Here is a 27,844-nt window from a genome sequence, read left to right as displayed (position 1 = left end):
CCCTCTCCTCTCCTCCCACCCCGGTGACAGCTGGAGGGAAGGAGGATGTTTCCCGTCTGGTTTTCATTTCCACGGCAGGGAAAGCTGTCAGCAGTGCTGGAGGCTCCTGGGGAGCCCAGGCTGGGATTTAAAGGCTGAGAGAGGTGTAAATCACTCTGCTCCCAAAGCCCCCATGCCTCGAGCTGGGTTTGTCCCAATGAGCTCCAGCAGAACCCCCCTCTCCTTGCTTTGTCTTCTCAGCAGTGCTGTCTGAGTCCGCCAGGGAAGTGCAAAAGAAGGATGCAAAAGGCAGGATCCTGTATTCAAGAAAACGTCTTTATTGTACACGTTGGCTTTGTATTGCTTGTATCCCCTCCCCGGTCCCATGTAGTGCAAAAAATTCCTTGAAACGGAGTTCCACATAAATAAGTGGGGTAACTTACAGAGAAACCAAAGTGACGACGGTTGGACGTGGACACAGCGGGTCTGCTAGCGGCGGGGGGCGAGCTGTGCCCATAATGGGGTCAGCACTGCCAGCCACAGCGGGACCCCTGGGGGACACAGTAGGAGCCCCCCGCCCAGGGGGACGGAGCTCACATGGGAAACAGCACATTTGGGGACAATTTGGGGCGAGACAGCACTAAGTGAGGACAGCAGAGGAGCCGCGGAGAGCTGGCGGTTCTCCTCCCCACGCAGGGACGGACACAGACGGACGCACGGCCCCGCTGAGGTCGTGCAGCACCAGAAGCAATCCCGACCCCGGTGTCAACCCGGGGGCAGGTGCCGACACCTCGTGTCCACACAGTGCGGGTCGGGGTGCTCCGGGGACAATTTCTCCCTTTCCTTCCTTCGTTTCCCACAGAGGAAAGCATTGAGCACCTGCATAGTTAGGACATGGGGCGCGGGAGGCTCCCCAGGTTTCTGTTTTGCAGAACAGCCTCGGGGCTGGTATTGCTCAGGACCCAACCGGTGGGTGACAGAGGTGATGCTGCCCGTGCTGCTGATCCCCAGAGGAAGGGCAGCATCGCCATTGCTGAAGGTTCCCACCACCCTTCTTCCATTCCTCTCGCTGGCCTCAGCAGCAGCATCTCCTTCGCAGAGCATCCTGGAGCTGCTGGCTGCAGGAGTCCAGCAGCATTATACTCCTCGTGTTGCTTACAGGGATGGTAAGAAAAGAACTGAGATCTCTCTCATGCACACACACACCCCCATGCACACACACCCCCATGCACACACACACCCATGCACACACACACACAACCCTGTGCCTATTTCACCCACGTCAATGTTAATTTGAACAAAGCTGGGGAGTCCTTGGCTCATCCCAAACTCAACTTTCACCCCAAGGAGTGGAGAAAGCAGGGAATCCCTATTGAAATTTTCGGCCAAATGCCATCACTGTGCGGATGGGTTGGGGTTGGACTTGATGATCTTTCCAACCTTAGTGACTCTATGATTACGATCCTATAGGTAAAATATGAACACTGTAAATGGGAAATAAGGAGTGTGGGAACAAGGAGAAAGGCATCAGCCTGAAACAAACAAACAAACAAACAGTGTCACCATGTTCCCAAGGCCACAACTGGGTGCTGTTGAGGTACGGGTGGCTGAGTCATTCCCCTACAATGTGGGGAACACTCTCCCAATCCATGGCTCACACCCTACAGCACACGCACTGAAATCTAAGCAACCCCAGAGGTTCCATGGCATAGGTCTGGAAGGACAGGCTTGTGATTTACGGTGCTAATTGATTCAACCTTCATTTAAAGTGGTTGCCTAATTGCCAAGGAGTTGTTAATTGCGCACGGTCCCTTCCGTGCTGTTTTCACTGTACATATGGTATCTCACACATGCACACACACCCACACATCTATAGAGAACGTCTTCCAGGACACAGTCATCATCTCATCAACAATTAAGAAAAGTAATTGCATCCCTTCTGCTGCCTCCAAAGCAGATGGGATGGGGAATACCGGCAGAGTGTAAAAATAAAATGATATGAAGTCATTAAAATTAAAAAAAGAAGAAGGTGAAAAGTTAACGCCAACAAAAGTAACGCCAGGCAATCCTCCTTGTCTGGAAGGCTGGACCTTGCCATCAACCTGGAATCTGCTCTGCAACGAGGGAAACAGCAACAAGCTGCTCTGTTCCCAGCCAGACGGCGCAGTGGGATGCGTGGAGGGAGCAGGGATGGGTGCAGGCAGGTCCATCCCATCCACTTGCATGGCTCCCCACGGCCGGTTGGGTCCCTGTTGAATGAGGCTTTGTCTCCAAACTTCACCTCCTCCAGGCCCCGTCCCTTCGCTGGGCTTCATTTGTGTATTTTTAAGGCATCAATTAGACACCATTGAGAACCACGCGGCGGCCTCAGAGTCTTTAACAGTGCACATTAGGCTTGGTCAAGAGTTTGGCTACAGTGACATTCGGAGGGACACTGCACATCCAACCACGTCCCTGGGAAGGAGCACTGCCCACCACGGCGAAGCCCCTGGGTTGGCTGTGCTGCCCACGTGGCACCGGCTGGATTGCCTGAATCCAATAAGCAGCGATGGTTTTGAGGTCCCCTTCCCCAAAGAAAACACGGAACCCTTTGGGAGAGCGGTGAGATGAGTCCAGGGATGGAGTGGAAACACCCCGTGCTGCAGGAAGGAGGGTGGTCCCCCAGGAAGCACAGTTTGGGGCTCGCTGATCCGAGGCGTGCGCCAGGGATGGCTCCAGGCTCCATGGGAGCAGAGGGGCTGGGGATGGCAGCCAACACCTTCGCTCTGCTCCTACAGCGAGCGGCTGCCCCGCAGGACGGACCCCCGACCCCCTGGAGGTAAGGCAGGTCCCGATCCTTTGTCAAAGGCTCGTCGAGGAAACGGAGAGCGTGGGTGAGGAGGGAGGTGGGAAGTTGAGCAGTTCCAGCACGGCCACCCCAACGCTGCTGCGACGGGTGAACATGCAGGAGGCTGCCACCCACTTGTTGGTGCGTGGGTTGTACTTCTCGATGGAGTTCAGGCTGGAGCTGCCATCGTTGCCACCCACGGCGTACAGCCAGCCGTCCATGGCCACCAGGTCGTGGGTGCTCCTAGAAGGAGCACGCAGAGACAGTGCAGAGCTCAAACGCTGCCTCCAGTCTTTCCCTTTGCTCTGATACGCTGCTGCCTTTGTGCAGGGAGCACGGAGCCAGCAGGGCTAGCTGGCCCCCCCTGGGCACGGTCTGCATTTCGCAGTGCCAAGTGAAGCAAGGTTCTCAGAGACAAGCTCCCAACCCTCCCTGCAGCAGCTGCAGCCCAGCAGTTCCTTACCTGCGGATGTTCATGGGTGCAACGCTCTCCCACGTGTTGGTTTTGGGGTTGTAACGCTCAACGGAGTTAAGGCAGCTGGTCCCATCATTACCACCAGCCACGTAGAGCATCCCTTCCAGCACAGCCACCCCTGCGCTGCTCCGGCGGCTCAGCATGTTGGCAATGGGCGTCCAAGTGTTGATCTGGGAAGGGGAAATAGGGATTGGTAAGCCACAGGTATGGGTCATTTTCCATGTGTCCCTGTGATGTTAGCCCTGATAGGACAATTAGGGCATTACCCTAACCCTAATTCTAACCCTAACCAAAAGACCTCTGGCAGGACCCCAGCTCTTTCCCCTTTATCCAAAAGGCCAATGAGGAGCAACCCTCATTCCATTGCTATCTGGAGCAGAAGCAATGAGCTGCTTGCCCAGCAGCGAGCTGGACTACAGCACTGCTTGCAGTCCAGCTCAGCTGCAGTCAGATAACAGCAAAATTTGCAAAGGAGAATTTCTCCTGCAGGAAGAACTGCAGTGCCCCAGGAGAGACCTCTGCCGACAGCTCAGGAAAGCACAGTGCAGCTGGCAAAGCCCTTCCCTGAGCACTGCTCTGTGCCAGGCCACCAGCACGTCACAGCTGAACCCCAGCCATGGGAATCGAGCTGTAAATTTGCACAAGGCACGGCTGGGGCTTTACGGCTCACTGAAAGCCTCTGGAACTGATGCTTTGATCTTTCTGCAACCTGCTCTAACAGAGCTACAGGACCCCAGACCCAATCGCCCACTGCAATCCCAGCTAACTGCTGGGAAGGGGATGCAGCAAGGACCTCAGGCAATGAGGATAGAGAGGGCTCTGGGGGCTGAAAGTCTGAGAGAGAGATCTCAGAGCTTGCATGGGTGAGTTTTTGCTCTGGGCTGCACCCAGTCCCTGCAAAAGAGCTGGACAAGGGGTCGAGACCTCCTCTGTTTCATGCACAACCAAGGAGGCAGGCAGCTCTGTGCTGCACAGTGCTGGGAAATGGACACATCCCAAGCTACAGCAGCTGTGTGCTACAGAACCATGTACAGCTGCTTGCTCACAGTCTGCAACATCCTCGTGTGCCTGCTGGTTGGCTGCAGGGCTCCATCAGGCACCCACCAGGAGAGGAGGAGGAGGAGGAGGGTTACCAGGCATGCTTTCTTCCGTGATTACCTGGGGCTCATACTTTTCTACTGTGGCTAAGTGGGATGAGCTGTCATATCCCCCAACAGCATAGAGGTTGCCTTCTGCAAAGACAGTCATACACACACACAGATTAGCTACGAAGCACAGCTGCAGTCCCAGCACAGGATTTATGGGGTGCCCATGGGGGCTGTGGGCTGCGTGCCCCCCACACTTCCCCGGCTCCCCAGCAGCCAAGCAGCTCACAGCACGGCTCCCCACTCCCCCCCTGCCTTGCAGCACTGTGAAAGGTTCACCAGGCAATTTCTCAGCACTTCCCAAAGAACTCGCCCTCCTGCTGCTTCCTGACCTCCTCATTACAGGAGCTGCGAGTGCTCCCTGCTGGAGCAGCGGGTTATTTTTAGAGGCAGGAGCATGGGGAAAGCCAATAAGGGCTGTGGCAGGCGGTGTATGAGCTGTGATGGAGGGGAGGGAACCTCTGAGTCAGCACTGAGAGCTGAAAGCAGACCACGGGGAAGAGGCAGCAGGGGATACCTCACAGCTGATGGTGGGATGGTGAGGAGCCGTGTGCTACACCAGCTGGGGGGGAGGTGGCACTTGCATTGACTCCACTTGCATTAACCCCACTTGCATTGACCCCAGAGCTGCACTAAACAGTGAAGTGGCCACTTCTCACCCTGCATCCTCCTTAGGGACAGAACTCAATGGAGTCGTGAGACATCGCACCTAATGCTGTGGCACCTCTGGTAGATTGACACCACACTACTACTTGGATAATTAGGAAAGGAACTGCCTTTCATAGGGGAGGAGAGAGAAGGTGGTCTCCTCCTGCATCCAGCCCCCTTGCTCCGAGCTAGAAGGGAGCACAAAGGGGCCGAGGAGCAAGTAATGGGGAGCTGACTCCAGAATGTGATGAAACCCAACTACTACAGAAACCAAGGAGCAGGGCAAAGGCAGGGAGCATGTCAGGACATAGCAGAGGGATGGCAGAGCTACCCAGACCCACAGCTGGGGGAATGTGAGGAAAGTGGGGCAGGAATTTGAACAGGACATCGGAAGGAACCACCAGAAACGCAAGAGACAGTCTGCACAGAAGCAGGTCGTGTCCTCATGCCAGCACCCACCTAGCGTTGCCACCCGGACGTAGCGTCTCCTGGTGCTCATGGCAGCGATGGATGTCCAGGTGCCTGTCAGAGGGTCGTACCGCTCTGCGCTGCAGCAGGCAGGGACACAGGAATTCAGGTGTGACACTGGCAAGGCCCAGCTCAAAGCCCTTTGACACAAGCCCTCCTGGGCAGCTCCCAAAGAAGCTTGGGAAAAGGGAGGGAAAAATGGAGGGAAGAACTAACAAAGGGGCCGTGTTTGGTTGGGGGAGAGGGCTGCAAAATGGTGTTGTCTGTTTGTTTGTTTGTTTGTTTTTCCCTGAAGAAACTGCCTGGGCCAAAGACACTGGAAGACAGAGCTGGATTGCAAGAAATCTACTCGGTTAGGAGCAGACCTGGTGGGCTTCCCAGCACCCAGCATCAAGGACAGAGCATGCAAGAGAAATGGAGGAGCCCACAGCGAGCCATTCCCTACCTGTTCAGGCATGAGGCCCCATCGTATCCCCCAGCAGCATAGAGGAGCCCATGAAGTGCTGCTACACCCAGGCAGCTCCTCCTTGTGCCCATGGACACCTCCGGTTGCCAGGAGTTGGTGACAGGATCATAGGACTCCACCGTCGCCAAATCTGAGGTCCCATCATAACTGCAGGGAGAAAAAAATAGAGAGCGTGAGAGCTGGGAAGTTCAGACTTTATGACCTGTGAGCTGGGCACAGAGCTCCAGAGCGGACCCAGGGCCTGGTCCTGGCTCAGATCCCTGCTCCCACCCCCTGTCCCTGTGTCCCCTTACCCGCCCACAGCGTACAGCTTGTTCCCAATGGCCGCGACGCCCACCCTGGCCCTGCGGGTCGACATGGATGCCACCATGTGCCAGCGGTCCGTCCGCGTGTCGTAAGCCTCACAGTCCCCATGGATGGCAAACAGGCTGCCCCCACCTGCAAAAGGAGCACACTCATCATCCCCGAGGCCAAGGGTAAAACCTGGGGAAAGCTTGGAAAGCTGGAGCTTTGTGCAGATCTGTGTGTAATCCCCTCGTTGGGAGAGCCTTACCCACAGCAAAAAGCACGGTGCTGGCCCCCTCGCAGCGCCGTGGCCTGGTCCTGCTGTTGCTGAGGACCCCCCTCTGCTCAGGCATGAGGTGGTACTTGAGGGCTTCGATCAGCAGGTCCTTGCACTCCGAGTGATGCCGCACCAGCAGCTCCGTGTCCACGTTGCTCATCAAGAAGTCCCGGCTCAGCAGGGGCAGCCGCACGCATTTCATGAGCTGAAAGGAGAGGGGTTGCATCCCATCAGTGGGATGGGAAGGGTTTGGCAGTGCAGCCCCCATTCCTCCCTTTCCTATTTCTGCCCACAGCCTTTCCTCTGCCCATCCTACAGCTTCCTGAGAATCACAGAATCATTAAGGTTGGAGAAGACAAGCTGGATCTAAGATCATCTAGTCCAACCGCCCGCCTGCCACCAATATTGCCCACTGACCACATCCCTCAGTGCCACATCTCCACAATCCTTGAACACCTCCAGGGGTGGTGACACCCCCACCTCCTGGGCAGTCTGTGCCAGTGCCTGACTGCTCTTTAAAAGAAGAAGTTTTTCCCAATATCCAACCTGAACCTCACCTGGTGCAACGTGAGGCCATTCCCTCCCATCCCATTCACCCACCCACGCCATACGCAGGCGCTGCTGGGTTGAACCAGGTCACCTTCCCCAGCAGACTCACCCTGGGGACATGCTGTCTCCTGCTGTCCACATCATGTTTGACCCAGCTGAGCACAGCCCGGTAAACCTCCTCCTCTGATGGCACATTGAGGCTGTCACTAGAAATGAGGTCCAGCACCTGTGGAGAAGGATGGAAAAGGCAACTCCCAGCTGGTGCAGCACAGGAGGAAGGGACACGTTCCCACAGCAGGGAATTGGCCCAGCAGAGCAGCACAGAGAGGTACAAAGCAGCATCCTGTAGATGCTGCTGGTCGAGGGGTACACATCTAAGGGCAGCTGGTCCCCCAGCAGGCAGCTGCAGCTGTGCCTCCCCCTCCTCCCAGATACAGCTCTATCCTCGGTCCCCTCCTTGGCTCATTCCCCCCTTTCTGCGTCTGAAGCTGCTGCAATGCCTGACACTTCCAATAAACATCAGTGAGATCAGGCGGACGACTGTGCTTGCACAGGTCCCTTCAATATTTCATGGGATGGAGCCAGGTGCTCTGGCTGCTCGCAGTGTGCTCGCTTTGCCTGCCAAGGATAGAGCTGGAGCAGGTGGAGACTCATACCCCCCCTTGCTGCCACGCACCCCACAGCCCCAGGGATGGATGGAGCAAAGTGGCTCCCAGGTTTGTGCTCCCAGGGAGAAGGCAGAGCATTCAGAGCTCGGGTGGCAGGCACCAGTGACAGCAATTATCCTCCCCGCTGCCTTCCCATCCCTATTTCACAGGGGATTAAGCTCACTCTCTGACAGCATTCTCCACATGTATTGTTTCCCCATCAAACAGAAAGGACCAAAGCACAGAATCTGGCTGCATTCGCCTGCTAAACCCTGTCTTGTTCTGACCGTGCCATTCAGAACGGAGCAAGAAAAGCCTTGCCAGTCCCACACCTCCATGCTTCCATCAGGATCTCACCTGTTTAAGAGGCAGCAACATGAACTCCTCTGTCTTGGACACCTCCACGAAGTGTTGGAGGACGTATTTGTGTGCAGACTTGAGAAGGTCACTGCAGGAGTGCGTGTCGGCAAAGCCCCGGATCCCCAGGCAGTTGGATGGGTCGAGTTGGCTGAGCAGGAACTTGCAGCAAGCATCCCGCACCCCATTGAGCTGAAGCAGGCTGGCAGCAGGAAGAAGTGTCTGGGCAGCGGAAAAGAACAGGAGAAAAAAAGAAGCTTCCAGGGCAACATTTCCATCACCAGTTTTTCAACAGCAGAACAGGTTTACTGAGCAACTTCGCGCACACAAGCACATAGAGGACAAAGCACTCCTTGTTTCCAACAGGATGGAGTTTAAGAGCCAAGAAGGACACCCATAACCCCCCACAGGGCTAGGAAATGGCCATTGCAGTAGTGCTTTAAGGAGCACTCCCATCCACAGCAGCTGCAGGAGCTCAGGAGAGCAGACGACCACTGTTAGATGCAGGCACCACCACAGAGCAACAGTGAAAAGCTCTGAGCAGAGGGACAGAAGAGCTCCAGAGGTAAGGCTTTGTGGGATAGACAGGTCTGGGGGGGCTCCTACCTGCACATTGCCCTCGCCCACCACGATCTCTGCTGTGTAAGCATATTGCACCAACTGCTCCAGGGCCTGAGGGTCGATGTCGTGCAGTGTCACATGGGTCTGGCGGCTCTCACTCATCTCATCTGGGGCAACACAGACACCAGAGATAGCCCTCAGCATGTTTCTTTCTTGTCATCTAGCTCCTGCCTGTTCCATGTCTATGCGATGTTCGTGGCCTGGTTGAATTGTAGGCAGACAACACAGCGGTGCAGAAGGTTGTCTGGGAGAGGGGATGCAAGCTGGCAATAAACCATGAGCTCAGCTCTGCCTGATAATGAACCATGGCTCCTGGAAAAGCCTAGAAGCTACAGAAAGGGGATGTGAAGCTGTGCCCTTGGCTCCTTCCTCTTCTGGAGACAGAACCCTCCACCTCCACAGCCTGACATCAAGCACAAGGGAGGTCTCCTGCTCTCTTCTCAGCAGGGAGAAGCAGCAGTGCATTACAGGCAATGGGGCTCACCCAAGCTACCAGGGTAGCTTCACAGGAGGGAGCCAAAGGAGGAAGTTTGCTTGTTCATATAGATGATGTCACACTTCCTTAAGGTAGGAGATGGACGGAAAGGGTAGAGGTGCGCAGCAAAGATAGGGATGGAGAGGAAGAAAGGAGGAGGCTACTTGCTTGTGAACATGGCGTGGAAGTAGGGGCTGCAGGACGCCAGCACCACCTTGTGGGCTTTGATCTCCTTGGTGCCCACGTGCAGCACGATGTCGCAGAGCAGCCCGCGCTGCCGCATGCGGTTCATGCACACGAAGGCGTCGTGGTAATGGCGCTTGGAGTTGTGTGAGATGCTGTGGCCATCGCGGTTGAGGAGCTGCACGCCGCCCTCCATGGCTCTGCTGGGAGCTCACCCTTCTCCGGCCTCACTGGAGTGAGAAAAAACAATGTGTTATCCTGAAGGAATGGCTTGAGATCCACACAACTTCCACGGCTCTCAAGTATATGGGCTGAGGGTCTGCACTGCTCTGTGCCCAGCCCATCTGTGGGTCAGCATCCTCCTCACCTGCCATCAAAAGGGCACTGCTCTACAACATGTCCATCACATCACCAACCTCAGACATTTCACTGGGGCACACCTGTCTTGCATTGATTCAAGTTCTTTGCTGTGAGAGTGGTGAGGTGCTGGAACAGCTGCCCAGAGAGGCTGTGGATGCCCCGTCCATCCCTGGAGGTGTTCAAGGCCAGGTTGGATCGAGCCCTGGGCAGCCTGGGCTGCTATGAAATGTGGAGGTTGGTGGCCCTGCATGTGGCAGGGGGGTTGGAGATTCATGATCCTTGGGGTCCCTTCCAACCTGGGCCATTAAACACAGCCTAAATGTGTGTGACAATAAACACCACCCAATGATCCTTATGGGTTCCCTTACAACTCAGAACATTCTCTGACTCTATAAAGCCTGAATAAGCAACAAGCAGGGCATGCTGCCCTCCTGCATCCCCTAACCAGACACAGCCCAGCAGCCCAGGAGGGAGGAGGGGAGCGTGGAGGAAGGAAGGAAGTCATCATGCAGCATCCATCCACCAGCCCACGCATCCCTGCAGATAGAGAATCCCCTCTGCTCCCCGTTGCCTCGCCACACCTCCACATCTCCAGCCTAAAAATAGAGCCCCCCACGCTGCGCCGGCTGAGCTGCTGGAGCTCTATTCATGTTTAAATAGCAGTTGTGTCATGTACAAGAGTCTGGGGGAGGGAAGAGATGAATAAACATCTTTTCTGAGTGGGAGAGAGGCCTGCGATGCCCTCTTCTCTGTGCATCATCAGTGTGATGTGAGATTCCCTCTTCGCTGCCAGGGCGGGCGCATGGTGAAGGCAGTGCTTTCCAGCAGTGAGAGCAGGGTGCTCCGTGCCCTTCATGCCAAGAGTTAAGCACTGAGCTGAGCTCTGCAGAAAGCTGCAGCATCCCCAGGACATGCCTATAAAGGAACACTTGTAGACCTTGCTGCATGAAGGCACTGCAATATCAGCACCTGGGACCAGACCTGATTTAGTAGAGGAGCAGATGTTGCTCTCACTCCTTTATTCCCCTCCCTGGCTGCAAGCCTGAGGGTCCTCCCAACCTGCTTCAGCTGGTTCCTCTCTTTAATGCACCACCAAGCATCCTTTGCTCCATCACCACTGCCAGGAGGGCACGGAGGGGACAAGGCAGAACAGGGTGCTTGTGGGGTGGGAAGGACAGCGTGCCTCCAGGGGGTGGCACAGGATGTGGTTGCAGAGGTGGGGACAGACAGAGGGCACAGCTGAAGGGTACATTGCTGCCAGCGCATCCTCAGCTCCAGCAATCAAATGCATTTCCAAAGAGGGTCGGAAGTGTTGGGCTCTATTCCCAGCCCTGCCACTGAGTCATTGCACAACTCCAGGCAAGCACAAATGCAGAAGTGACAAGGGTGACATTATTCCCTGCAGTGAACCTCTGAGCTCGGTCAGAGCCACACCAGCACCTCCTATGTCCCAGTGCTCTGTGCTGTCAGCTGTGCCATTGGGCTCCAAAGCAACCAAGCAGCACCCAAGGGAGACACCACCCCACTGACCCCAGACCCCCAGCAGCATCCCCACCCCATGGACGGGCCCTCCCTTAGGATCTACACAAGGAAACAGCTCCTACAAAGCCCTCCTCTCTCCCGGCCCCATGCATCAGCACATGGAAAAGCAAACTTCATTCCCAGGAAATGAAGGTCTATGAGCCCTGCTAGGATATAATTAATGGGGAACAGTGCTTGGACCACAGGAGACAGTAAGGCAGTGTGCAGGACTCCAGGGGGGAGGGGGGAAGACCATACAAACCCACTTTTGTGGGGTGTGCAGCAGCCCCAGTGCACGTGTTAAGCATCAGCTGGAGCGGATGCAGTGCTGACTTGTAACCACTCCTGGGTTATGACAAAAAAAAAGCAGGCGTTTGTTTGGCTCCTCTGCGACAGAGCGTGGCCATGCATAACAGCTCTGTTAATGAATGCAAATGATCCCTGCCCAAAGGGAGGTCTGTTCTCTCCGCACACAAAAAAAAATAAAACATATTTTGCTGAGAGTGAAGAGAAGCGTGCTGAGCAATAAGCAGGGAGCAGAGCATCCTCTGGGGAGAAGCTCGCCGATGGCCCCTTCCCCAGGAAGGCCCAGCAGAACGGCCCTTTGTTGGCTGCCCTGGGTGGAGGTTTCTGTCTGCCAGCAGATATCCTGCACAGCTGGCCAAGTGTGGGGAGAGGGTGAAAACAGCCCTGCACCAGCACTCAGAATCCCATTCTAACCCCACTGCGATGGGTCCTGAATCCTTTCCCAGCAAGCATCCTCCTGCATCCAGCATTCCCATAATGAGCAGAGATACCCACTTAATGTTAAAACTCAGAAAAAAGCCAGATTGGGCAGAACAGGGGGGCACAGGCAACTGCTGCCCAGCTCAGGTGGGGAAGCATCTTCCTCCCTCTCGGAGCCAAGCTGGGAAGAAGATGTTCTCCTGCATTCCAGGGACTGCTCCTTCCCTTCAGCAATCATGAGACACAAGCAGCTGAGCTGGCAGGAACAATAGCTGCTGTTGTGCTGCTGCAGCATGAGGCCACGAACACAGCAGTACCGACACCCAGGGACCTGGCTGGGCACAATGCAGGCTGCTCACACATCTCCCCTTCCATCTGGCATCACAAGGGTCCCGTTAAGCTGTGTGCTCTTGCTGAGCCATCCCTTCTGGTGCATCTCTGGGCTCTGAGGGCTGCGTTTGAAGAGAAGCTTTAAGCTAGCATCAGTAATCCTCTTGCAGTAGGCAGCTCTGAGACAGCAGCACCATTTGCACAAGCTGCAGCTGATGCACACTACCTGCCCTTATACCTCAAACTGAGATAGCCCAAATTTTTGCTGATTTCAGAGAGCCTGACACGGCTCGTGGTAGAATATATTGCTCTGCTACCACTCCCGCTCCCTTCCCGACAGCAAACATGATTGAAGCAGGTTGGAAATCATCCAGCTGTATACACCCAGGGCACTAAATCTGGGTAGTTGCCCTCAGCAGGGCTTGTGCTGGCATCACTGGCACAGACAGGACGCTCTGTGCCCGCACGACAGTGCTGAGAAATTCAGCCCCTCCTCGCTCTGCATTCATCCAGGGAATCTGAACGGACAGCACGCAGCAGCTCCTCTTTAACATGAGGTTAATCAAGTGTTCAGCCTGGAAGAGATGAAGTCACCAAACGTGAGGAAGCAGAGGGCACTAACAGCTCAGGACCAGCAAGTGCACTGCTCCGAGCTGCAGATCCAGCACTGCTGCTGCAATGACCCCATGGGGTGGCAGAGCCCCCATACAGAGCTGGTTGTGTCCTCCCATCCCCCTTCTATTCCCCAAATCCTCGTGCTGTGGATGGCAAGCAAGGTCTGTGCTGCTCCTGCAAGCAGTGGAATTAATCTGAGAGCCACAGACAGCGCTGAGTCTGCAGGACTGAGAATCCCCAGCTCTCAGTAGGGTTGTGTTGTGTGTGTGTTTTTTTAATGAATTAGGCATAAGTGACACGCACTGAATCCTCCTGTCTAGACATCTGCAGAGAAGTGACAAGCTGCCAGAGAGGATGTGGAGCCTTGGCAAAAGGGGTGGGGAGGGCAGGGGAACGCTGCACACAATTGCCAGCTCTACAGCACAGACACAGCGCTGGCTTCGGGCAAGAAGGGCATTCAGCACATTGACCTCATCAGTGCCTTTCAGCAGCTCAGCGGGTTGTAATCAATAGGTTCTGGTGCATACGGAAGGCTGGAGGTCTCCTAATGGAAGCTTTTCTCCCCATTTCTCCTGGAGCGTTTTGTTTGGATCCCAGTTACCCCAACCCGTATTCAGAAATGCCTTTGTTCCCATATGTGAAAAAAGAGAAGGGATTTCAGCCTGGCTTGCCTTGTGCCTCCCTGGATGCACACTCTGCTCCCTGCCCCATGCACACCTCATCCAGGCAGCCACTCTTCCTGCAGATATCCTCAATGCAGCTCTCATGTTCCTTGCACACAGGATGGGAGCAGCTCCATGCACAGCTGATGGATTCAGAGGCAGCTGTGCTGACATTTGGGTAACATCAAGTAATGGGTCAGGACCCGAATGGTTTCAATTCCGGCAATGGGAAGAAACAAGCAATGGAAACTAATTCATAAAGATGCCTTTGAGATGCTCAGCAAAAGGTGCAGGTCTCCAGCTGCACTGGGATCACACAGCAGCTCCAACATTCCGGCACAAAGCACACCGAAATCTAAGCAAAAGCAAAACCTCCTGCCTCTGCCAAGGGCTGGAAATGTGGGCCATGTCCCAAATCCCCCTTCCCAGCATCACACAGCGTACAATGGAGAGCAGCTGTCACATCCAGCACTGCTTTATGGCACAAGCAGTGTCAAACCTCCACACAGAGGCATGGAGAAGGTCCCTTCAGGCAACAACTAACAGCTCCAACTGCACTACCCATCACAGTGGCACTCATGAGATCCTCCAGCCCCTCTGACAGACACCTCTGACCCCAACTTGCTCTCCAGAAAGGCAAACAGAGTCACAAGCAGAGCCTGGGCCAGGTGCAGGCAGCCCCTGGGGGAGGAACACTGCACTCCTGGCTCCCAGTCTTGCCATGGAACACCTTTTGCCATCACCCTTCAAATAACACTCTGCCCTCCACCTGCCTGCTCTGCACAGCGATGGTGACTGCAGAGGGTGGCATTGGGCCAGCTTGGAACAGGCTGTGGTCAGTGGGCACCGTGGGGATGGGCTGGGATAGGATTTGGGGGCATTCGTGGTCTTCTCCTACCTGAATGATTCCATGATTCTCTGATTGCTTCGCAGTGTTGCCTCGACATCAGGCAGGAGCTATGGATGTGGTGACACTCATGGGTTACTAACCGGCTTCTGAAGGGAGTGCTATGACATGAAGCAAGGTGACATGGTGGAGGAGGGTAGAAGAGACAAGGAAAAGGCTGGGAGAAGGACAAGGGACCTTCCTTGTCAGCCAAGGTGCTAAGCAGTGGTTCCATTCAATCCTAGACCATCAAGCCAAGAGAGAGGGAATTACAATTCCTGCCATCTCCTGCTCTGAATGTTTGCTTCATTTGTGCATCAATCAACTCTCAGGAAGGAAATTCTGACCTTTACATCCCAAATCCTTCAGCCTCACTCACTGCCATGCTGAATGCCAGCATCGGGAGGGAAATTTGGGCTGCAGAGAGGAGAGATTCCAGAGGCGATTGCTTGGCTGCAGTGATCCTAACCAGAAAGTTGTACTGAATCACAGAACCACAGAATCATTAAGGTTGATAAAGACCTCTAAGATCATGTAGTCCAACTCCAACCCATCACCACTGTGCCCACTATGTGAGCCCAAAAGTCCACAATGTCAGGTGACCTTTCCGCATCTGGGATCTGCACAGCACTCTGTGTCCCACTTGGAGCCAGCTTGGTGCTGCAAATGGGGCACCCAGCAGCTGAGGGAACATAAGATTAGCTGCATTGTTTTCTTTTTCCTTACAGCCACAGCTATATTGCACTTAGGGAGTCTGGGTGACTTCCTCACTGGGACCAAACAAAGGAGCATCTCACAGAGCACTGGCACGCAGGCATCACAAACCTGTTGCAGGATCCCTATACAGTGGATGGATGGTCAAGAGACCTCTGAGGCTCCTCTCAGCCCTTGGAGCCAATAAGTTGCCTCCATTCACCCGGCCACCATCAGATCCCCGTGTTGCTGAATCACCCCGGAGCCGCTCTCCCTCCTGCTGGGGAGCACCCAGCACTGCCACACACAGCAAGGGTTTATTCTGCAGGGACCCCACCATTCCAGGACACCATCCGTGCACTCTGCTGACCCAGCTCAGCAGCTGGATGTGCTGGTGATGACTCCAGCCCCCTGCTGCTCTGCTGGCTCCCAGCAAGAAGAGAGCTCCGTGCCCTGACGGTCACTGCAGAGGCCCCAAAACCCCCATCCCGCACTGCATCCCGCATCCCCCGGGTACCACCAACCCGCGCTGACATTTCTCCCTTTGCCCTTCAGCTCCCCCGCATCAAACAGCATCCAACAGCCGCTGTGCGTCCACGGAGAGATGACACAAAACGAGACCGCAGAGCCACCGTCGGGCCCGGCAGCGCGACAACCCCGTTCTACACCGCGGGATGACTCCGTGACCGGGCACACAGCGGGCCGGGAAGCGGACAGCCTTAACGGGAGAGGTGCGGAGCGCAGCGCTGCCCTTCCGCATCCCGGCGGTGCCAACTTGCTCCGGGGCTGCACCCATCGATCTCCCGGGACGCCTCATTGCGAGCCCCCGCCCGCAGCCGCAGCCCCACCGACCCCGAGCCGCTCCATCCGCTCTGGCCAGGCCCTTCCCACCTCCGACCTGCCCCGATCGCCCGCACCGTTGCCGGCAGGGCCGTGCCCGCTCTACTCACGGCTCCGCACGGCCCGGCCCGCGGGATGCTGCGGGCTCCGCTCTGCCCGCGCCGCTGCCGCCAGCCCCGCGGCGGGGGCGGGGCCTGGAGGAGAAAGGGGCGGGGCTAGGGGCGGGGCTAAACCAACGACAGCGGTCGGGCAACGCTAAGCCACGCCTACATAAAAGTTAACCACGCCCGCGCACAGTTTGGCCACGCCCCCACACCGCGCGGCATGCTGGGAGCGGAAGTGCGGCTGCCGCGAGGAGCGCGCGGGCGGCATGGCGCTTGCCGGGAGGAGGTGAGGGCTGTGGGGGCGGGGAAGGCCCGGCCGGGAGCGCGGTGCGTTCCGCTCGCCTTTCCTTTTTCACGTCTCTCGTTTGTCCCCGCAGGAAGCTGGAGGAGCTGAGCGTCGACGAGTTCCTCGCTAATGGCTTCGAGTCGGAGCCCGACGGCGGTTCGGAGGAGGAGGAGGCCCGGCCCAAGGCGGGGGGGAGGCGGCCCCGGCCCAAGGCGACCGTGCGGTGAGGGTCTGGGGGTCGGGGCTGGGCTTCAACCAGCTCTGCAAGGAGTGGGAGCAGGCCGGGCTCTCGGGAGAGGCGGTGTGAGCTGCCTTTGTTTTTTCTGGGGAAGAGAAGGCTCTGGGGAGACCGTAGTGCTGCTATCTAGGGGGCTTATACGGGGCAGTGAGGCCCTGGTGCAGCTGCACAGAGCAGTGTGAGCACTACATCCCAAGCCCAGGCTGAACCCTGGGCAGTGTGATATGGTGGGGGCCACCCAGCCCACAGCAGGGGTTGGGGTTTGTGTGAGCTTTAAGGTCCCTTCCAATCAAAGCTATTCTATAATTCCGCTTTTTTTTAATCCTGAGTTAAAATAACCTTTGATGAGGCCTTCCAAAGCAGGTGTTGAAGCCACTGTTCTGATTATCCAATCACCACTTTAATTAGCTGCAGGTGTGCTTAGTGCCCAGTGACTGCTTGCTTGCTTTTCATAGAGCACCAGCAGAAGCTTGAGCAATGAATGAACATCTTTTAACTCTTCTCTATCAGAAAAAAAGGAAAGGCATCTGAGCATAAAGACCAGCTTGCCCGACTGAAGGAAAAAGATCCTGAATTTTACAAGTTCTTGGAAGAAAATGACCGCACGCTGCTGAACTTTGATGCTTCAGACAGTTCTGAGGAAGAGGAGGACGGAGGCTTGCACATCCCACCTGACACATTAGAGGTACCAGAATGCTGAAATCAGTTGTTCCAATTACATGTGAAAAGCTTTGAGTTTCAGTGCAGGTGTTAATTATATTTGGGCTGATAGTTGTGCTGGTGAAAGGGTTCTCCAAAGATAGCTGCAGGTGTGTGTGCTTGTAACTCAGAAACCAGCTGTGGCTTTGAATTGAGCATGAGTTAAAGATTGTGAAGGCAGAGCCTTGCACTACCTTTTCTCGGTGGCTTTAGATTTGTATTTATTTTCTCAATGAAAGTTTATTTTACTACAAACTTTGTCCTCATTCATTTCAATTACTGCACATCATGCTATGTAGTGAAGCTGCAGGGCTGAAGTAGCTTTATTGGAATTTGCAGTAACCTTAATTTTGTTATAGTTTTACACAAAGTGCTGATAACACAAGTTGCTACTGCCTACTTTCCTCTTCAGTAGTTATTCACTATAACAGGTAGGACCAGAAAATATGCATATGAACATTTTCTTAGTCTTGATATTAACTTTTTTAGGAAGCGAGTGATGAAGGTGAAGATGATGAAGAAGATGAAGAAGAACAGGAGAAAGTCAAACAGAAGAAAGTTGAATCCATCCCTGTGAGCCTGAAGATGGTTGAGGAATGGAAGAAAGCTGCAGAGGTGAGCAGGGAGTTAGAATACAAAGCACTGGAGCATATTCTTTTAAATGTTGGTCCACATGTTGCCACCTCTAAGGGCTTCATTTTAATTTGTTCATCTTTCTTAGAAGTACAGAGGAGATGGTGTGCTGGTCCTGCCCATAGAGTTTGTGTTAGTTCAGTGTGACTTATCTTTGCAGTTTTTACTTGGGCTGCAATATTACTTTTGCTCTGAAGGGGAAGATGAAGAAACTGTAGTTCAGAAGCAGGCAGAATGATTAATTCTTGTTCACTTCTTGTTCACTGTGCTTTGTGTCTTGGACAGTTCCAAGAACTTATTTGAAGTCCCATTTTGAGCAATGTATTCTAATGAAATATCTTTCTGTATCTGAGAGTGGGAGGGAAAGGTTAAGCTGGATAATTGCTTGCAGCTGTTTCTGCTTCTTCATTCTCTTGCCCCTCAACCAATTAAAAGCCTTAAACTTATTTTAAAGCAGGTGAAAGCCATTAGCAGTTGCTAACTGTCTTGACACTTTTTCTTATGTTAAAAGTTCTATTTTTTACAGTGAACTTAAATTCCAGCACTCCTGTCCTTGTAAAGTGTTTCAGAAATTTACTGTTTGGTTTTTATTCTTAGAGAGGGCTAACACCAAGACTTTTCCATGAAATCACTCAAGCATTCAAAGCAGCTGTAGCAACTACCAAAGGAGATAATGGTGGTGCTGATCCCAGCAAGTTTCAAGTCCTTGATGCTGCAGGTGAGTTGATTGCCATGCTTTGTGTGAAAAGGGAATTCATCTTAGAGGGAAAGCTGCTCTGTTGGAAGAGAGTGAGGATAAGTACTGATGGAGCAAACTTACCCTTTCCTCCTTGCTGTTGTCTCTAGGACTGATCTCACAAGACAAATTTGTCTTCTCACCTTATGACATTCTATAACCTTAATGTAGTTTGGAACTCAGTTCTGCTGTCAAATTCATATATCCCTAGCCAGGACCTCTCAAAATACTGCAGATGTAGATCTCCTCTACAGAATTATCATGCTGTAACACAGATGAAATAGAACTTGCCTCCCTTTTATGTGAGCTCCAGGTATTCTGGGGGAGAGTGGTATGTTTCTGACCAGAAATCATGGATCAGGCTGGAAGCTTGTGGAGATTGTAGTTCTGTAGGAGTTACTAGCTTCAGCTCTTTGAGGAGCTCTTCTCAGGTTAGCTGAGAAACTGCGTGTGTATATGTTGTGTATATATATATATATATAAAAAAAACCAATCATTTGTAAATGCTTTAACTTTTTTTAACCAGTGTTCAATGCCCTTGTGTCCTTCTGTGTCCGGGACCTCTTCAGCTGCCTGCAAAAGCTGCTGCTTGTGAAAACCCCTAAGAACAAACAAAAGTAAGTCTGGGGAGATTTGAGAACTGCAGGTGAGAGCTGTGTGAAATTATTTCAGAACTGCATTCTGGCAGTGAGGCTGGAAAAAGATGGCAACTCTTCCCAAACAGTTATGAAGTTGTTTTGAAGCTGCCTAGCCAAATTTTTTTTCCCCTCTGAGAGTGCAATCCTCTCTGATGTTAGACTCCAGCTGCTTGCACAGTGCATTGGGTTTAACAGAAGGGTATCTGGAACTGTGCTTGTGTTCAAGAGCAGTGTTAAGACATTGTGATTCAGATTTCAGAGAAAGGAGGCCCAAACCTTCTACATACAATGAGGCCAAGTACTTCAAGCAGATGTTTTTACTGCCTGGCAGTATTGAGGAAACGAATTCACTGTTCTTCATGCTTTGTTGCTGCTTTTTAAATCTAAGCCCAACTCTTGTTCACTTGCAGAATGGCCCTCCCTTCCAGCAGTCCACTTTGGAGCAAATTGCGACTGGATGTAAGAATGTACCTGTCTTGTACCATCCAGGTAAGAAACCTCATGTTCGTGTTGCCACCATTGGGCTGTGTATCTCTGGGCTTTTGATCTGGGTGTTTTGGAATGAGGCAGGCGAGCTTTTGCTCACCATCACTAAAAGAGCCAAACAGTCAACAAATTAATTAATGAGGCAGGTGTGCTGCAAGGCAGTGGTTGCAGAATGATCTAGCAGGAAGAGCATTTTGATCTGCAGAGCCTTTTCCTCAAGTTATGGTGCTTCTTACCAGTGGCAGAACTTGTAAGAGACTCAGTGCAAAGTCCTTGCAGTGCAAGGAGAGTAAAAAAGATTTGGCCATTTGTAGTGAGGTGACAATGATACTGATGTTGTCTATAAGGTGTCTTAAACTATAGACACCCTGAGTTGTTACACTCCAAGTGAGGCTTTAAGTGATGAACTCACATGCCAGCACCTTGTGCTTCTGTTTGCCAAGATGATGTACGTTGATGATGTAGGGCAGTGATTTGGCCTGGCACAGACTTGCTCCATTCCTGATATAGCTTGGGATTTTTGGGCTTCCTTCTGGAGGAGACTTTTGTTCCAGGCTTTGGTAACACAGTTACTTGAGAACAGCCAAATGAGATGCTTAATAGTTAAAGGAAGACTGCAAGCTAACTAAGTTCGTTTTGTTTTTCCCTGTAGCTCCTGTCTTGTTTAACAGAAGCCTCTGTTGGAGCAGCAGTTCTCCAGCATGTCAATTCCATACTGCCTTATTATCTGTCCTTCCCAAAGCAGTGCCGAATACTTCTCAAGGTAAGGTAGCATGCTGTGGTTTCATGGTAGTCTGGTCAAGATTCTCTTTTCTTCCAGTCCAGAAAGGACTTGTGCTTCTCTTCTGGGCTTTCTGGGTGCTGTGAAACTCTTTCATGGTGAGATGAGTGGGCACAATGCTGTGTTACTACTGCTAGTCCCCGCACAAAGTGGCGGGGGTGTTCTGTGGAAGCTGTCTGTTTCCTTGCTGCAGATGGAATACTTGCTGCCTGGGTGCTGAGGCTGTGTTTAGTCTGTGATGGTATTACACTCTCAAGATCTGGGGGTGGAATATTTTTGCAGAAACTTAGTCACAACTGCTAAGTGCTTAAGATCAACAGAGGAGGTGTGGAAGAACAGAAAGAGGGCAACAGGGTGATGTGTTGGCATGAAAAGCTGCAACACATCATTTAAATGAGGGTGGGAATGCTCTGGTAAAGTTGTATGGCACACAGTGGTGAGGGGCTGGTACACCTAGCATTGTTTGATCACTGCTGTAGAGAGGATTTTGTAGAAAGGCTTTTCAGCCCTGCAGCTGGACCATTTCTGATTTCCTGAAGAATTTATTAGTAGCAAGCTTGTTTCAAGCTTGCGCTATGACTATATGGTGCTGCTGCACCAGATGCTTTCTGAAAGAGCCATACATGTCCAACTGAATCTGTAGACTGAGCAGGTGAGGGCAGGCAGGTCTGGGAAAACCTGAATCTGTTCACTTCCTCTTCAAGATGTTAAGGAGTGATACATGCATAATGCAACCAAACATCAGTTAGAGCAGTGTTTGAGGTCATATGTCAATGGTGGGATGTCTGTTAGCCCAGAGCTCTGCAGTGGTTGTCCTCCTTGCTGAAGCTGGTCTAGTTAGTGCTGTGATCCACTGGGTGCTCATCGTGTTTGTGCCACAGTGTATGTCAATAAAGCTACATCCATTTTTCAGAGGTGTTGATTTGTGAAGTTGTATTGATCGTGGGTGTATTAATGTAACGTTTTGCATGCTGTTGTAGCTAGAGCATGAGGACAGAATAGCTGTTGTGACAGATTCTGTAACTACATGCCCTGCCATCTTTGTAATCCTTTTCTTCCCTTGCTTGCTTGGTATGAAAGCAGGGGCTCAGACCTTTCTGTTAGCAGGAGGGTCTCTTTGTCCCTTCACTTATGTGAATATTTCCCATTCCAGCAAGCAATCCATTTGTGGAGCACGGGTGAAGAAACAGTAAGAGTGCTGTCCTTTCTTGTGCTGAACAAGATCTGCCGCCACAGGAAAGAGGTGTACCTAAGTCACTTGCTCAAGGTAAGCCTGGCATTTCTTTTACTCTGCAGTTTTCCTGAAGTCAGATGCAAAAACCTCAAGGCAAAAGCTGCATTGTGTGAGGTACAACAGGTATTGACACCCTCAGAAGATTAACTGGGTGAAAATGTTAGTTGAAGTGTGGTCTCCTGTTTGTTACTACTGCCATTCTTGCTGAGGGCATGTAGGCAGAGTTTTTGCAGGCAATGCCTCTGGTATTTGTCTGCCTACAGGATAAATACTACTCCAAAATCTTGAGGGCTTTCTTCAAGTGCTGATGCTGTTTGGTGCTGCTGAACTGCTCTCATCTTTCAGCTAATAGCTGAGGTTCTCAAGTGTAGTTGGCTATGTTACTGTTATTGCAAAGAAAGCCATGATAACCACTGTGACCAGCTGCAGGCACACATGGCTCAAAGGCATCCCAGCAGTTCTGTCCTCTCTTTGGAGGAGCAATAGCAATTTTCAAGCTCTGTGCTAAACAACGTAGAGGTGGAAAGAGTCTCTTTCCTGGCTCTGTTGAGGAAGGAGCATGCTAAAACTACCTTTGCATATTCTTTTGAAGTGGCTGTTCTTACAGAAGGAATTCCTCACTGCTGTTAGGAAACACCAGGGTGTGGGGAATGCTTTGTTCTGACTTCAATATGGCTGTATCTCATTCTCTTTCCCCAAACAGCAAATGTACATTGCATTTGTGAAGAATTCAAGGTTTACCTCTCCCAATGTGTTGCCCATGATCAACTTCATGCAGCGAACGCTGACAGAGATGTATGCCCTGGACACACACACCTCCTACCAGCATGCCTTCATCTATATCCGTCAGCTTGCCATTCATCTACGCAGTGCAATGACCATAAAGAAGAAGGTGGGTGCCTGCCAGTGTGGAAGGAGTACCCCTCTGTGGGGAATGTGTGGAGAGAGGAAAATTACTGTAGCTGCTTGAGGCTTTTGGTGTCTCTCAATTCTCAGTACTTATCTGATCCATTTCATAATGTGCCAAGAAATAGTTTTGCCAGAGGCTGGGTGCTTCACAGCTGTCTGTGAATTCTTTTCTGTGTTAGTTTAGAGCTTCAGTAACGAAGGAGAGAACAGACTGCTGCAGAGTGGAAGTCACTTCCCTCTCTGCAGCTTGCCAGGAGTTTGACAAGCTTTCTCTTTTCTGTGTTGGACATGCTGTTTTCCTTTGTGAAACTACAGTTTTGCTGTTGCAAAATCCCAAAGTAGAAGGGACCAGGAATGACCCTGATGTGTACATCTTTCCACTGCTGTGCCCACAGGTGCATCTGCCCTGTTTATCAGCAGCTGGTATTGCCAATCTCTACTATTTATAGGGCTTCACTGAACAAAGCAGCTCAGACCTCTTGGGAACAGCCCTGATTTGGGCCACCTCCAGTCTGACCTAGCAAATCTGAGTCAGATTGCTAATCCTGGCTTTATTCTTGTTTAGCAAAACAGATCCCTATAGATTAATGGCTGAGCTGCTCCCAAACATTGCAGGACTGGTAACCAGTTAAATCTCCTGGCTGTTCAGACATGGGGATAAATGAAGTCTGGGATATATATTCTCTAATTGGATTGTGTTGGCTTCTTACACACTCAGTCTTGGCCCAGACAAGACTTAAATCCACTTGTTTTCACAGCTGGGGTGGGTTGTGGGAACTTTACGTGACATCAGCACAACCAAAATGTACAAATCTCAGCAGTAAGCCAATTAATTTAAATTGAGTAGTGGGTGGTTATAGAAGGTGATTACAAGAGCAGGTTGTGCTGTACAAGAGAATCTGAGAACAGGCCTTGGTACATCGTGGTGAGCTGGGAGAGCTCTGTCATTTGCAGCTGCAGCCCAAGTTCCTACCACACGGTTTGGGCCAGTAGTTGCCATTAAGTATTTCTGCTCTTTCTCCAGTTCTTGCACGCCTTGTTTCCATCATGTGAAAGGATGACCTGGACTTTGGAAGTCTGTGTGAAAGATGGGTTGGAGCTGAGGCTCCCTCAAAAGCATAATCTCTTAAGAAACTTTGGTGTAATGCTTTGGATTGTGGGAAGCGTGTGGGCATGCATAACTCCTTGGAAAGAGTGTCCTTAAGGGACTTGTGTTTAGTCTGACACTAGAGAAGTTGCTTAAGCACATGGCACGTGTGGATAGGGACTTGCCCAAATGTTCTTTAAAAACTCTTGGATTTGTGCTGCTGAGCCAGCCTGAAGCTGCTGGTTGTGTGTCAGACACAACGCTGAATTTGCTGGGTGATGCATGAGCCACAGCTAGAGTGTTAGGTCTCTTTGGGCAAATTCTCTGTCCTCTTGGAGAATGCTGTCTTGCAGAGAAACCAGAGTGATCTCTCAGGTGCCCCATTTTCAAGTCTTGATGTTGATTCCTTTTCTCCAGGAGAACTTCCAGTCTGTCTATAACTGGCAGTATGTGCACTGCCTGTATTTCTGGTGTCGAGTTCTCAGCACGATCTATCCCAGCGAGGTCATGGAGCCATTGATCTATCCTCTGACACAAGTCATCATAGGCTGTATCAAGTAAGTCGTTTTTTCTCTCTACTTGCAGTGCTGCTCTCATCTGCTACAGCAGAGCACTGACTAAGGGGTGTTACTACTGTGTGATTTAGATTTAACATTGCATTGTAAGGAACTGTGAGCTGCTTTTGTTGAAGCAATTGTGAGCACATGCCACAGAGGAATTAAAAGACTTCTGAAGAGGAATTCAGCACCTCTGTTTTCCCTAGCTAAGATCATGGGCTCAGGCATATGTAAAACCAGATACTGTGCACAAAGGAGTGGGCACAACTCCCAGTTGTACTGGGAGGAAATGTACTTAACTGTCTTGCAGCAGAAGCGAATAGCAGGGAGTGCTAAACACAGAATCAAGTCTTCAGCTCTGTGAAGAACTGGGTTTTTGTGTGCATTTGTTGCTATTTGAAGTTCTAGGGGCGTGCTTACTGTTTTTAGTATGTCTCTGCTGAGAGTTTTTTTCCTAGTGGTTTGTGTGCTTATATAGAAACTGCTGTTAATGGGCATGGAGGGAATTTCTGAATCTCTGGTGATCTCTGAAATCCTGTTAGCTCTGTAACCAGATTCTCAGCTTTAAAGCACCACCCGCCTGGTCTTGAAAAACTCCCAAGTGGTGATGAAGATAAGCAGATTTAAACGATCGTTAGAGCATGCATACATCCTTACCCCATCCCCCATATGCACAGGCTGCTTCTCACTGCTGTTGCAGAGCTTTAGCTGTCCTGCAGACAATTCAAGGCAGTTTTTTTGCCTGTCTGGGTGGATAAATCAGCTAGCTGGGGCCAAGGAAAGGTGAATGGGGTGAGTCTCAGCAAGAGCAGCAAATAATAAATAATGCTCCTGTCTGATGTACAGGGCTGGTTGGCACGGAATACAGTTACCATCTGACGATGCTTGAAAGGTTTGGATGAATTTTGGAGTGGGGACAATAGAGATGGATCCCAGGTTAACAAAGCCAGTGTCTTAGATGTACAGAGTAGATATGTTAACATGTGTGGGATGTACAAATAAGTAAGTATGGATGGGAATGGTATGGCAGTGTGAGCCTCCTGCTGCCTGAGTCTGTGCCCAGGAGCAGACTGCCTGTTCTTAGTTCTTAATTTCAGGCAGTTCTGGAAGGCTCACATAGGAGTATGGGGCTGCGTGGTGTCATGCTGAGCAGGCTGCTTTGCAGAGACAGTATGAGCTGCTCCTCTCTGTCACCCTGCTGCTCAGCTGTGCGATGGGTGGGAGGGAGGGAAGCTGGGCATGGAGCCTCTCCTGCACAACCTTTCAGTTGCACTGCTGGTGTAGCCCTCTTGGGAGCACCAGGAGGGTGATGGATAGCACTTGGAGGTGAAGATGTTCCTTCCCCAAGTGCCTTTAGGCCAGGAGGTGGCGCCTGGCTCCACTGAAAAGCAGCAAGTGGGGATGTCTGTCTGTCTGCAGGACTGCACTGGCTCCTCTTGCTGCCCCAGGGGCTCAGGTGGGGAAAGCACCACTCCTCACAGGCTTTCTGCTCTAGGCAGGGACCAAGGCAGAATTAGAAACATGATGGAAACGAGATAATTAGGAGCAGGGAGTTGCTGTTAAAATGAAAATGAGCTCCTTAATTTTCTTGTGCTCCAGCATATAAAATGCTTTCAAACTATTTTTAACAATACATTTCAGAAATGTGTTGAAGAGGCATGTGATCAAGATGCTGATGCAGGGAGGTGGAGCGCTGCATGAGGAAATGCTGGAGTTTGATGGCTTTTGCCTTAGTGATGCTGAACAGTGTTGCTTTGCTGCACAAGTTCCTGTTTTTTTTTCCCCCCATCCTAGAAAGGGCTTTTTCTACCTTGTTCCTATAGCAGACAAGGTAGAAAGCCAAGCTATAAACATGATGCTCCTCCACTGCTTACAGCTAAATAAATATCTGTGGTGCACTGAAGTTTTGGTTTCCATCCTCCTGGTGTGTTCAGAGGAGAAGGCTTGGAACCCCTGGGGTGACCTCTGGTCAGCTCTTCTTTGCAGAGCCAAGGCCCAGCTGTGCTTTGTATTCCCTGTGCATCCAGCCAGCAGGAAGTTAAGCAGATTGGTGCATCGCAGAGCACTCTAAAATTAATGGTCTTGGTTTACAGTAAATCTATACATTTAACAGGTTTATCCCTTGATCAATTAATTCCTGAGAATGGCTTTCGTCATCTCCACTGGTGCCAGATCAGGGGTGCAAAGTAGATTTATTTCTATAATGGATCCAATGATAATTATTTCACTATTCTGTGGGGTTAGGGGGAGAGGATGGAGGTGATTTATGGTTTCTGGTCAAATGGTGTTTTTTTTTTCCTGCTCCTGGGTTGCTCAGCAAGGTGGGGGGTGATGTACTCATCTATCAGGTGTAAGGCTGTTGTTTGTTTTCTTTAATATAATTCCCAGACTTGTTAATGTTAGAGTATCCATGGCTTCCAGGCTGAGGTGGTGCATAGTGAGAGGTTTCTGGAGTGGTAGGTTTGTGACTGATGGGCTCTGCATTGTTCTCTGCTGGCTTACATGGTATGGGGCAGCTCCTTTCCCATCAGAACCTGGCAATCTGGTGCTTGGGTTGCAGAAACTTGTTAGTATTATTGCTTCAGCATGCGTGAATTTTATTTCCCATTGTGGTGTAGCTTCCATAGCTTGATTTGCTCTGTGATACTAAAGCTGTCCTCCTTTTCTAGTGTAGAAAATGCTCCAGAACGTTGCTGAAGGCTGCACATGCAGCTCCTGTATTAATATGACCTGATACCCTTTCCTCTTTCTGCTCTCTAGGCTGGTGCCCACAGCTCGTTTCTACCCTCTGCGCATCCACTGCATCCGTGCCCTCACACTGCTGTCAGAGAACACCAGGACCTTCATCCCAGTGTTGCCATTCATCCTGGAGGTTAGTTGGTTCCTGCTGATCTAGGAGAGGCTGATGCCTGTTGCCTAATGAGTATCCGTTTACCATACCCACCAACAGCTCCCACAGTTGCCTGATCTGCTTACACCCTAAATTCCCTGGCAAACACTGTCAGGCAGAATGTATTGTATGGTTAGCAAAGAGGATTAAACTTATATTCTACTGTGAGGGGAGAGTATCTGAGATCAGCTGGGTGCAAAATACGTTCCTAGGTGGTTAAGCTAATGCTGTTGGAATGGGCAAAGGGTGTGCCAAAGAAGAAATTCAGAAGTTCAGCTGCAGTAACACCCTGAGCTGTGTTGTTACTTTATCCTGTTGATGTATCTTAAGAGCTTTTCATAAGCACTTACAAAGGAAAAAGAAAGGAAAAACTCCTCCTAAGAATGAAGAATTTATTTAGGAAAAGTATCCCATAAGGGCAGCCTGGCAAAACAACAATATGTTCAGTTGAATTCTTGGGGCTCTGTTTCTCTTAGGATAATGCCCCACGTATCAGACTGCTGACATCTCTCCACGTACATCTTGCTGTGC

General features: G+C 51.5%; 2 protein-coding genes across 8 annotated transcripts in view; one reads left to right on the top strand and one right to left on the bottom strand.

Moving 5' to 3' along the window:
• Positions 1–301: 301 nt before the first annotated feature.
• KLHL17 (kelch like family member 17) lies at positions 302–16,227 on the bottom strand. Of its 3 annotated transcripts, XM_090123054.1 has the most exons (12): positions 16,146–16,227; positions 9,388–9,632; positions 8,730–8,851; positions 8,124–8,345; positions 7,229–7,345; positions 6,562–6,775; positions 6,302–6,446; positions 5,988–6,155; positions 5,534–5,622; positions 4,440–4,513; positions 3,270–3,451; positions 302–3,049 (listed from the first exon to the last, which is right to left on the bottom strand). In XM_090123054.1, the coding sequence occupies exons 2-12, from the start codon at positions 9,596–9,598 to the stop codon at positions 2,821–2,823; spliced, it is 1,773 nt and encodes a 590-aa protein (XP_089979180.1). In that variant the 5' UTR covers positions 9,599–9,632; positions 16,146–16,227; the 3' UTR covers positions 302–2,820. The 3 variants fall into 3 exon arrangements, with proteins under 3 accessions (XP_089979180.1, XP_089979181.1, XP_031469365.1); XM_090123055.1 differs by lacking the exon at positions 8,124–8,345; XM_031613505.2 differs by lacking the exon at positions 16,146–16,227 and having other exon boundaries at positions 9,388–14,992.
• Positions 16,228–16,349: 122 nt separating this feature from the next.
• Positions 16,350–27,844, top strand: part of NOC2L (NOC2 like nucleolar associated transcriptional repressor) — a 37,958-nt gene continuing 26,463 nt past the window's right edge. For all 5 annotated transcript variants that reach the window (XR_016459406.1, XR_016459405.1, XM_090123053.1 and 2 more), the window contains exons 1-12: positions 16,350–16,425; positions 16,517–16,648; positions 17,174–17,348; positions 17,852–17,977; positions 18,593–18,713; positions 19,258–19,348; positions 19,780–19,858; positions 20,508–20,618; positions 21,790–21,903; positions 22,574–22,762; positions 24,284–24,423; positions 27,184–27,295. Coding sequence is in view for 3 of the 5 variants with exons in the window: in XM_090123053.1 (XP_089979179.1) it covers positions 16,406–16,425; positions 16,517–16,648; positions 17,174–17,348; positions 17,852–17,977; positions 18,593–18,713; positions 19,258–19,348; positions 19,780–19,858; positions 20,508–20,618; positions 21,790–21,903; positions 22,574–22,762; positions 24,284–24,423; positions 27,184–27,295 (1,410 nt within the window). In the remaining 2 variants the exon portion in view is untranslated. The remainder of the gene's footprint in view (positions 16,426–16,516; positions 16,649–17,173; positions 17,349–17,851; positions 17,978–18,592; positions 18,714–19,257; positions 19,349–19,779; positions 19,859–20,507; positions 20,619–21,789; positions 21,904–22,573; positions 22,763–24,283; positions 24,424–27,183; positions 27,296–27,844) is intronic.

The sequence above is a fragment of the Phasianus colchicus genome, chromosome 22 (assembly GCF_987193195.1).
Source record: "Phasianus colchicus chromosome 22, bPhaCol1.hap1.1, whole genome shotgun sequence".
Classification (NCBI taxonomy): domain Eukaryota; kingdom Metazoa; phylum Chordata; class Aves; order Galliformes; family Phasianidae; genus Phasianus; species Phasianus colchicus.
Note: the sequence above shows the minus strand (reverse complement) of the source record. Positions and strands in the feature narration are given on the sequence as shown.